This window comes from Sorex araneus, chromosome 1 (assembly GCF_027595985.1).
Source record: "Sorex araneus isolate mSorAra2 chromosome 1, mSorAra2.pri, whole genome shotgun sequence".
Classification (NCBI taxonomy): Eukaryota; Metazoa; Chordata; class Mammalia; order Eulipotyphla; family Soricidae; genus Sorex; species Sorex araneus.
This window is the reverse complement of record NC_073302.1, coordinates 433,450,898-433,462,080: the sequence shown is the minus strand read 5'-3', so window position 1 is coordinate 433,462,080 and position 11,183 is coordinate 433,450,898. Positions and strand designations below refer to the sequence as shown.

Here is an 11,183-nt window from a genome sequence, read left to right as displayed (position 1 = left end):
CGACCCCACCTGAATTTCTTCCCGCCGTGAACCGCGGGCGGGCGGGCGGGCAGGCAGGCGTGCTCCGGCTCTCCCTGCCGGCTCTGGGCGGCAGGCGATGCCCAGGGAAGCCCCGGGAACCCTGGCCAGGAACCGCCCTCGGCTCCCCCAGAGCCGCCAAGGGAGACCCTCACCAAGGGGCTCACCCTCGTGACCTGCAGGGCTCGCCCCGGCCTCCCTGTGCCTGGCCCCGGTGGTTTCCCCAGGTTTCCCGTCAGCCCTTCCAGCACGTTCCAGGGCCCCAGCTGCGGGGGCCCCGGGCTGGGTGAGCGTTTGGAGGAGGAATGTTCAGGTGTGGAAGGAGAACGTCTTCCTGACGTCTCCTTCCAAAAGGGGGGTCCCGGTGGGGGTGGGTTCTGGCTGGTGGGGGTTAGGATTCTCTCCTCTCTGACTTTCTGGGGGGCGGGGGCTGGGCGCCCCTTCCCCCATGGCGCCCCGGCCCTTTGCACCGGGACTCGGCCGGAGCCTGGGAATCGCCATGGGCACAGGGGGCAGCCCGGCTGTGGGCCTAGACCCCCCTCCCTCACCCCTTCCTGGGATCCCTGCAGCAGCCTCCCAGGAAGCGCTCTCACACACCCCACAGGTCGCACCCGGCTTTGCTTCCTTCCTGTCACTGTGTGTGTGTGGGGGGCGGGGGGGGGGGGGCGAGTCTTGAAACTTCTCAGAAGTTTCACCCAAACGGGGAGGCGGGGCGAGTCTTGAAGTCTCAGAAGTTTCACCCAGTCTAGGGTGAGGCTCTGCTGGGATTGCCCGCGTGGTGCACCTTGGAGGAGCCGGACGGACAGACGGCAGCTGGGGCGGGTGGGCCCCGCCCTCGGGAGCCGCGCCAGGGTGTGAGCTCTCTCTCCCTCTCTCGGCCCCTCTCTCTGCACCGGCGGGGTGAGCACTCCACCTGCAGAGGCTGCGTTATCTGCTGGGTCCGCAGAGGAAGCCCCCAGAAGCCCCCCCAGCCCCCATGAGCTCTGCCTTGGCCAGCCCGGAGCTGCCCCTGCCCCCGGTGAGTGCCGGCTCGGAGACGGGGGGGGGGGGGGGGGAGGCCTGGGGGGGGACGGGTAAGACAGGGGCCCGCTGGGGGTCGCACATGCCTCCCTGCGCCCTGGTTTGTTCAGGCTGCTTGAACACCTGTGCAGCTTAGAGCTGGAGGAGATGATTCAGATGGACAAGTAGGTGGACGACGGGTCCTCCCAGTACTGCCAGGGGCAGACCGCGAGGGCCCCCCAGATACTCCTGGTGCCAAACTGTGAATGAACCGCAGAGGAATGAGGAAGAGATGAGGCGGGGGCGCTGGCCCTCACCTGCTCTCCTGGACCGTGTTCTGCTCCAGCCAACTATGTTTATGGTTTCTTTGATGGAGGCCTAGAAGGGAAAGGCAGGGGTGTGTGTGTGTGTGTGTGTGTGTGTGTGTGAGAGAGAGAGAGAGAGAGAGAGAGAGAGAGAGAGAGAGAGAGAGAGAGAGAGAATCAGTTGCCCCAGGCACTTCAGTACTTTCTCCATCCATCAGACCCGTTGGAGTGGGTCCTTCCGTTCCCATTTCACAGGTGGGGAAGCGTGGGCGGGGTCTGGCCTCCCCCAGACATTCTGCATTGTCCACCCCAGAACCAAAGGGTCAGGCTACCCGGAGGTCCCTTGCATTGCCACTGCCCGCTGCAGGCAGGAGGACAGCCCGGACCCAGGCCAGGACAGCAGGATGCCCAGCGAGGCGAGGGGTCAAGAGCCTCCCCCCCCCCCCCCCGCCCACCTCCCTGCTTCGGCCCCTTTTTATTTTCACTTTCGGTTTTGGGGTCTCACCTGGCGGTGCTCAGGGCGGATTCCTGACCCTGCGCTCGGCGATGGCTCCTGGCGGGGCTCGGAGAACCCCGTGGGGTGCTGGAGCTCAAGCCCAGGTCGGCCACATGAAGGTAAGAGCCCTGCCCGCTGTCCTACCGCGCTGGCCCCCTGGCCGTTCTCTGGACAGGCCTGAGGGCCCCGGGAGAGTGCTCCCCTCCCCCCCTCCTCGGGGGGGGGGGGGCTGCCGCTCCTCAGAGGAGCTAAGGAGCCGTTGAAAAATCTTGGGGAATTTGCTTCCTGCCGCCCTGGGTTCAAGTCCTTGAGCACCAGCCAGCCTCACTCTTGAGCACAGAGCCTGGGGGCGCCCCTGAGCACTGCTGCTTGGGTCCCCACTCCCAGCCCCCCAGTCCAAGGGCGGAAATGCAGGGAAGTGAGTCGGAGTCGCCGCTGCTGCCGTGGGCGTCTTTGGGGCCACCCCTAAGCCCAGGCTCCCGTGTGGACACCAGGTCCAGGAGTCCCTTTTCTGGGATGGGTTTGGTCTGGGGGCGGGGGGGTGGGGAGGAGAGTGTCCCGCCCCTCATGCCCCTCCGGAGCTAATGGCCCCGACACAGAGCGCAGGGGTGCCACAAATGCGCCTCCGGCGATGGAGACGGACAGTGTGTCCTGGGGACTGTGAGCCCAGGGGAGGGGGAAGGGACGGGGGCCGAGGGAGACGGGACCGGCCATTCGGGACCAGAGCCAGGTGCAGGGGGCTGACGTGGGGGACGACGGCAGTGCAGCCCCCGCCGCCTGCCTCCCATGCTGGGAGCCCCACGGTGCTCTCCCAGGCGTGGTTATTAGCGGGGCATGTGCACAGCCTGCAGACATGTGCCTGCACCCACATACACAGGGGTGTTGGCAGCGCCCCGTAGCAGCACTCGGGGTTCTCACAACTCACATCTACTGCCGGCATGAAGTGGATCAAGGCTGCAGAGGCTGCCAGAAGCCCAACAGCGTTCGCAACAGCCCCACAAACACACATGCACACGCTCGTGTGCACACGCTGACCGGGACAGCCTCCACTCCTCTCTCCCTCTCTCTCTCCCCCCCTCTCCCTTTCTCTCTCTCTCCTTCTCTCTCTCTACCCCCTCTCCCTTTCTCTCTCTCTCTCCTTCACTCTCTCCCTCCCTCTCTCTCTTACTCTCTCTCCTTCCTCTCTCCCTCTCCCTCTCTCCCTCACACGCACACACACATTCATGCACACACATACATACACTCACATGCACACAAACACACATGGTACTTTCTCTCTCATATACCACCTCCCATCTCTCTCTCTCTCTCTCTCTCTCTCTCTCTCTCTCTCTCACACACACACACACACACACACACACACACACACACACACAGTGTCAACCCGTCCAGAGCGACAGTGACACAGAGGCTGAGAGGCCGCCTTGGAGGCTGCCCATCAGATGGTCAAGGGCAGCCCCTCGCTCTTCCCCGCTGGCCTTCTCACCCCCATTCCTCATGGTGGACTGAGTGCCCCCATCTTGCCTCCTCTGGTCTCTAAAGCAGAGCCCCGGATCCCTGAGGTGGAGCAGTCCCTGAAGGGTTGCCTGTCTCAAGAAATCAGGCAGGACAACACAGCCGGTAGAATGTTTGCCTTGCACGTGGCCGACCTGGGTTCGATTCCCAGCATCCCATATGGTCCCCTGAGCACCGCCAGGAGCAATTCCTGTGCATCGCTGGCTGTGACCCAAAAAGCAAAAAAAAAGAAAAAAAAAAAAAAGAAAGAAATCAGGCAGGAAGCAGGAAGATCTCAGGGAAGAAGAATAATTTTCCCTGAGTAAATGGGTTTGTCTGCACAGCCAGGCATCTCCTTCTAGAACATTCACCTTTGCCAGGAGGAAGGACCCCGGGGGTAGACAGCGAGCCTGACTCCCACAGCTCAGACCAGAGCCCACCTCAGAAGTGCTCTCTGAGGCCCGGCTGAAGGAGAGGGTAGAGGCCAGGGAAGTGGTATGACAGAGAACTTGACATCCTTCTACAAGCTTCTCTGTCAGAAGCTGCCCTCTGCTCTGGGGAGGCCCAACCATGCGCTGTGCAGAACCGGCCTCTGCATCAGGTTGGGGGCCCAGAAAACCATAGAGGCGCATCACCTAGAGGTGCCCGGACTCGTGCTGACCTCGGCCGTCCTGGCGCCAGAAACCTTCCCCCGACAAGTGGCAGTCCCTGCCCTAAGCTCAGGTTCCACGCCCGTGTCCCACCCGTGGCTCAAACTTTTATTTATTTTTTGATTGATTCACTGTGAGATCCACTTACAAAGCTTTCCTATTTGAGTTTCAGTCCTACAATGATCGAACCCGCATCCCTCCACCACTGCACATTCCCCACCACCAATGTCCCCAGGATATCCCCCTCCTCTTTCTAACCCTCCCCCTGCCTCTGTGGCAGACAATTTCCCCCAGACTCTCTCTCTACTTTGGGGCATTATACAGATACAGATACAGATACAGATACAATACAGATACTGAGAGGCCATCACGTTTGGTCCTTTATCTACTTCCAGCACACATCTCTCATCCCAACTGATCCCTCCAACCCTCATTGACTTAGTAGTCCCTTCTCTCTCCCAGCTGCCTTCTCCCCCAGCTCTGAGACAGGCTTCCAACTCTGGGGCGATACTCCTGGCCCTTGTGTCTACTGTCCACGGGTGTCAGTCTCCTGTTAGGCTATTTTATTTCCCATGTCTCACACTTGAATATGGTTTACCACAAACTGTAGCGCTAAAGTGTTGGCATGGCGATACCAGAATCTCAAGGAAGACCTAACATCCAGTGTTTCTTGGGCAACTAGACTGTGCCAGGCACTGAGCTAGAAGCTTCACGCCCGGCTTCCCCAGCTCCACCGAGGTGACCTGCCATCGACATGCCATTGAATGCACTGGATCTCACTTGTGTTCTATTTTATTTGGGGGAGGAGCACACCCGGGGGTGCTCAGGGATCACTCTTGGTGGGACTCGGGGGACCATATGGGATGCTGGGAACCAAGCTCGGGTCAGCTACATGCAAGGCAAGTGCCCCCCTCCCCACTGTACTATGGCTCCAGCCCCCGAGGCATGCATTGGATGTGGCGAATGTGGCTCCGTTTAGAGCACATCGCCTCACCGGTGCCAGGGCCACACGGAGACACGTGCGCAGTGGAAGGTGTGTTGATTGGATACACCGATATTGCAAAGCGGTCCTCACGCGAGCCAGCACCTCCCTCAGCTCGGGTGGCTGTTGTTGCTCTCGTGGTGGGAACAATTCCGACCTTTTCCAACCTGTGAGACAGTTGTTGGTCACTGTAACTCCCCAGGCTGCAGAGCGTCTTCTGATGGTATTTGCTTTGACCCTTGGGCTGACGCACTCCATTACTTCACCCTCGACTTCGTTTTTCCCGGCTCTCTGTGATTTAGGCGGTATGAACATTTCTGTGGCCTAGATGAGAAAATTGAGATTCCGTGATATGAGCCAAGATGGCCAAGGTTAGTAAGTTATCCGGCCAATAAATAAATAAATTGGAGGCAAAGCTCATCATGAAAAGTGACTGACACAGGGCTGGAGCAGTAGCACAGCGGGTAGGGCATTTGCCTTGCACACGGCCGACCTGGGTTCAATTCCCAGCATCCATATGGTCCCCTGAGCACCGCCAGGGGTAATTCCTGAGTGCAGAGCCAGGAGTGACCGCTGTGCATCGCTGGGTGTGACCCCAAAAGCAAAAACAAACAAACCAACCAAAAAAACAAAAAGTGACTGATGCAACGGCCACTCAATGCCTCTATTACAAACCACAACACCCCAACGGAGAGGGAGAACAAAAGGCATGCCCTGCCACAGAGGCGGGGTGGGGTGGGGATGGTGGGAGGGATGCTGGGATCATTGGTGGTGGAGAGTGGGCACTGGTGGAGGGATGGGTATCCATCATTGTTTGACTGAAACGCAAACACGAAAGTTTGTAAGTCTGTAACTGTACCTCACGGTGATTCACTAATATAACATGAAAAGAAAAGAAAAGAAAAGTGACTGATGGTTAAAATGGTAGGAGTGGAAACTGGCGATTGCCCCAAGAGCTTTCCCCAAGTGTGTCCTCAACAGTGTTGTATGTTGAGGCTATTCCTGTTTCTCTTCATTCTGTCTACAATGAGCTCAGGGCCTGCCCTACAAGCTGGGGCCACAGAAAGAGGCGGCAGACGAAAGCACTCTGGCAACTAACCGTGCTAAAGAGTTGACTCCAGGGGGAGCACCCACGAGAGTAACATGGGGGCTTTGCGAGGAAGGAGAGGTCGGGGGGTGAGGAGGCAAACTGGACTCAACCTGAGGGTCTTTCAGTGATGTAGGACTGAGGCCACTCTGTACCTCAGAGTGTATAAGTATCAACATGAGTGTGAACATGTGACCCACACTATAATTAAACGAAGGCTGGAGAGATAGTACAGGGCTTAAGGCATTTGCCTTGAGAGCGGTTGACCTCAGTTCAAATCCTGGCGTCCAGTATGGCTCCTTAAGCACCACTAGGAGTGATCCCTGAGCACAGAGGTGGGAGTGAGCCCCAGACACAGCTGGGGGGTGGCCCCCAAACAAACAAACAAACAAAAAAACAAAACAGTAAAGTAAAACAAAAATTAAAAGAGTTTTTGTTTGGGGGGTGGGGGGTCACACCTGATGACGATCAGGGGTTACTCCAGGGCTCTGTGTTCAAGGATTACTGCCTGGTGGTGCTCGGAGGACCACATGGGATGCCGGGGATCAAACCGGGTCAGCCGAGTGCCAGGCAAGTGCTCTGCCCACTGCACTATCACTCCAGCCCCAATAAAACAAGATTTTTCTGAGGAGGCATAGGTGGGGGGTTGGGAGGGCACGTTGAGTCATTGATGCTGATTCAGTTATGGGGCTGGATGACTTGATGCCTGGAACTGGAATCAGTAGCTGTGTGAATCACGGCGAGGAGATGAAATGACTGATAACAATGGGTGGAGGGTCTCCGGCAGACGGGGTGTCGTGTCTGTGAGAGTAGGTGGGAGGGAGCGACACCATCGTGGGACCCGGTTCCCCATCCCTGTGGAGTCGGGGGGTGGGGGAAACTGGGACCCCCCCCCCAAAGCTGCTTCTCCAGACAGGAGCTCAGCCCCTCGCATGGGCCCAGACAGACCTGACCCAAGGGCCCGCTCCATGAGTCCAGGGGACCATTTCCAGCCCGCAGTGACCATCTGACACGCCCTCAGCTGGAGTCCAGACGTGCTCCTGACCCTCCCGGTGCCCAGCACCAATGGCCTTCTCTGTTCCCAGCAGGAGGACAAGGACATGCCCCGCCCAGAGGATGGCGGCGGCCGGAAGAGGGGCGGCCACGGGGGTCCCAGCAGCAGCCGCCTGGCCTATGCCATCCTGGATAACCCGCCGTGGTACCTCTGCATCCTGCTCGGGACCCAGGTACTCCCCCTGCCAGCGCCGGGGACACCCCACCCCCGGGCTTTGCCTCCCAAGCCACAGCCCCGAGTACGGACCAGCTCGGGCTGTCCAGGCAGGGCCTCGGCTCTTCTTGGCCTCCAGGTTGAGGCCCTTCAGACACTGTCCAGGCACGAGGCCAGGAACCGCGGCAGATTCTCCCTCAGTCTGATCAGAGAGGGCAGGGCTGGGTTGGTGCCAGGCAGATGGGACAGTGGTAGTGCACTCCTCTTGCACCCAGCCGTCCTGGGTCTGATCCTCTGCACCGCACAGGATATCCAAAGACCTGCCAGGAATGATCCCTGAGCACAGAGCTAGGAGCAAGCCCTGAGGACAGCCAGGTGTGGCCCCCAAACCCACACACCAACCAAGGACACTGCCTGAACCACTGTTTGGAGGGGGGTGCGGTAAAGATCCCAATATTTTGTTTGTTTGTTTGTTTTTGTGTCACACCCGGCGATGCACAGGGGTTACTCCTGGCTCTGCACTCAGAAATCACTCCTGGCGGTGCTCAGGGGGCCCTATGGGATGCTGGAAATCGAACCTGGGTCGGCTGCGTGCAAGGCAAACGCCCTCCCCGATGTGCTATCGCTCCAGCCCCTTAGTGTATTTGATTGACAGCAAGTGAAAAGTCGACTGACTGGTGCTTAGGGGGAAATTTGGGAAATAGGCATTTGCCAATACTTTATTGTGGTGGGGGAGGGTGGGGACCCCCAGGCAGAGCTCGGGAAGCTGGGCCAACACCCAACTAACCCGACCCGAGAGTTTGGTGCGGGGGGCCTGGATGGAGTCCTGGTTCAGGCCCCGAGCACTGTGCTGGGGAGCCCCCGAGGTCCCCGGTGCCGCACTGGGCATCTCGGCAAGTTCTTTGGTGGGACCCTTCCGGGGGAGCACTGGGCCACTCCTGTGAGCACACGAAACCCACCAGCCCGCCCTGCAGATCTCCTTTGTGGGGACACTGGCAGAAGTTCTGGTGACTTCCTGGGGCCAGTCCAGGCCCAAGCACACAGCTCTTGGCTGAGAGCTGAGGCCAGCGGTCCTGTGGAGACTGCCGGGTGTGGCAGCGCTGCTGGAACTGCCCCTGAGGAAGACGGGGCCGTCCCCGGGCCTGTGTTCCCGCATGGTTCCCTATCTCCGTCCCCCACCCGCGGGCCCTCAGGTCAGGCTGCGTGGGGGTGGGGGGTGCCTTTCACCGTGCCAGGGGCTTGTGACACTCCTCACTGTCCGCCTCTGAGCGGATTTGCCCAGGACGCTCTCACCCTCCTGCCTCCCAGACGCGTGTGTCAGCTGTGCCAGCCTGATGAGAGGGCGTGATGGACGGACAGACACCCTCCCCGGGGCTGGGCCTGCCGCGGCTCCGAGGCAGAATAGCCGGCTGGGAGAGGGACGAAGGCAAATGACTGGGATGTTGAAAGGATTTGGGTCTCCTTTCATTTAGTTTTACATTTATTTTGGTTTCTGAGCCATAGCCAGTGCTGCTCGGGGCTTGCTCCTGGCTCTGTGCTCAGGGTTAACTCTTGGCAGGCTCAGAGGGCCTTATGGGGAGCCGGGAATGGAATCTGGGTTGGCCGAGTGTAAGGCAAACCCCTAGCACCTGACCAGCTCTCTGGCCCCTGGGTCTTCTCTTAGAAGCTTTGTGGGGTTTTCTGAGCAGAAATATGCCTTTCGAGGTAAACTATTGTTTAAACTGTTGTTTAAACTGTTGCTAAACTATCAACATCAGTGAGCTGGGGCTCAAATTCCTTTCTTCCTATTTCGTTTCATTTAAAGTTCCAGTTTCCAGAACCTGTCAATGTAGTTAAGTGAGAGTCTCTCCTCTCTCTTTCCCTCTCCCTCCCTCCTTCTCTCTCTCTCTTTCCCTCTCCCTCCCTCCTTCTCTCTCTCCTTTCTCTCTCTCCTTTCTCTCTCTCCCTCCTTCTCTCTCTCCCTCCCTCCTTCTCTCTCCCTCCCTCCTTCTCTCTTTCCCTCCCTCCTTCTCTCCTTTTCTCTCTCTCCCTTCCTCCTCTCTCTTCCTCCCTCCTTCTCTCTCTCCCTCCCTCCTCTCTCTCCTTCTCTTCCCTCCTTCTCTCTCTCCTTTTCTCTGTCCTCTCCCTCCTCTCTCCTTTTCTCTCTCTTCTTCCCTCCTTTTCTCTCTCTCCCTCCCTCCTTCTCTCTCTCCCTCCCTCCTTCTCTTTCCCTCCCTCCTTCTCTCCTTTTCTCTCTCTCCCTCCCTCCTCTCTCTTCCTCCCTCCTCCTCTCTCTCCTTTTCTTCCCTCCTTCTCTCTCTCCTTTTCTCTGTCTCCCTCCCTCCTCCTCTCTCTCCTTTTCCCTCCCTCCTCTCTTCCTCCCTCCTCCTCTCTCTCCTTTTCTCTCTCCCTCCCTCCCTCCCTCCTTCTCTCTCTCCTTTTCTCTCTCTCTCCTTCTCTCTCTTCCTCCCTCCTTCTCTCTCTCCTTTTCTCTCTCTTCTTCCCTCCTTCTCTCTCTCTCCCTCCTTCCTTCTCTCTCTTCCTCCCTCCTCCTCTCTCCTTTTCTCTCTTTCCCTCCCTCCTTCTTTCTCTTCCTCCCTCCTTCTCTCTCCTTTTCTCTCTCTCCCTCCCTCCTTCTCACTCTTCCACCCTCCTCTCACTCTCTCACTCCCACTCTCTCTGTGTCTCTCTCTAATCTGTCCCCTCTGTTGCTGGGGCTGAGGTTCCTTACTACGGATTCAGCCCTGCTCGGAGCTCTGGGTCTAACGTCTTCCTGTCTGGGATGGGCTCAAATGATTTCGGCCACTAGCTCGGCGCAAGCGCTGGGGCTGGGGGTCAGTCATGATCTCGCCCTCTTCGCCTGGGTCTGGCTTGAGCGCGCCCCTTGCTCCTGCTCTGAGCCCCTCTTGCATTCCCGTCTCCGCCCTGGCTTCCCAGGGCGCTGGGCTCCTGCCCTTGCACCCCAAGCTCTGCTGGGGCCCCAGCTCCGGCCCCAGGCCTCCGGGTCTGCCTGTCGGCCCTGGCCGTGCCCCTCCGAGCTCAGAGCAGCGCCTGGCTCTGGCGAGGGCCCGAGAGGAGGGCGCGGGGAGCAGGTGACGCCAGCGGGGCCCGCGGGCTGCCTCTTGTCCCGCTCTGCCCACAGCACTTCCTCACGGCGATGGGGGGCCTGGTGGCCGTGCCGCTCCTCCTGGCCAAGGACCTGTGTCTGCAGCACGACCCCCTGACCCAGAGCTACCTCATCAGCACCATCTTTTTCGTCTCGGGCATCTGCACTCTCCTGCAAGTGTTCTTCGGGGTCAGGTAGGTGACAGTCCTCGGAAGGAGGCGGCTTTGCTCCTTGGGCATGCGCAGTGGCACCGCGGGGGGAGGGGACCTGGAGCTCCTGGGGGACCTCGAGTTCGAGGTTGGCCGGAGTCCTGGGTGACATCCTTCGCGACCAACAGGGTTCTCCAGCACAGAAGCCCACCTGCAGGCCGGCCTGGCCCCGCTCTGGCCTGTATGGACTCAGGCCAAGCACCGCGTGGGGGCAGCAGGGGAGGTGGTTCTCAGGACTCAGGATCCCAGGGTCTCTCTCTAGTGCCCCCCACAAGTGCTCCCCCCAAAACACAGAGATCATATGGTCTATGTCAAAACATTGAGAAGTAGCCCCAAGCACCTGAGTTCTCGGCATATACAACTTGCCGGGCTCGCTGTGTTGGCTTCTCCAGTCCTGGAATTGGGCTTTGGAAGGTGCAGCACAGGGCGGGAAGGGGGTAGGCACTCGCCCTCACCCCCCTGACCCCCGCAACTAGCCTGGCCCCTTCCCTCCCCACCTTGAGAGGTGCACGAACCCCTAGCTGTGTGTCAGCACCCCCGTCCTGCTCTCCCAGGCCCTGGGAGGCTGCCCTAAGGCTGGAGATCTCCCGGCCTCTCTCCTGAGCACCGGGCACCCAGGAAAGCCCCTTGCCCATGCCAGGTCTCTGTGTT

The 11,183-nt window shown here is 59.4% G+C and overlaps 1 protein-coding gene across 1 annotated transcript in view; it reads left to right on the top strand.

Moving 5' to 3' along the window:
* Positions 1-5,306: 5,306 nt before the first annotated feature.
* Positions 5,307-11,183, top strand: part of LOC101554129 (solute carrier family 23 member 1-like) — a 51,298-nt gene continuing 45,421 nt past the window's right edge. The window contains exons 1-3 of the mRNA XM_055129383.1: positions 5,307-5,315; positions 7,120-7,257; positions 10,360-10,517. Of these exons, the coding sequence (XP_054985358.1) occupies positions 5,307-5,315; positions 7,120-7,257; positions 10,360-10,517 (305 nt within the window). The remainder of the gene's footprint in view (positions 5,316-7,119; positions 7,258-10,359; positions 10,518-11,183) is intronic.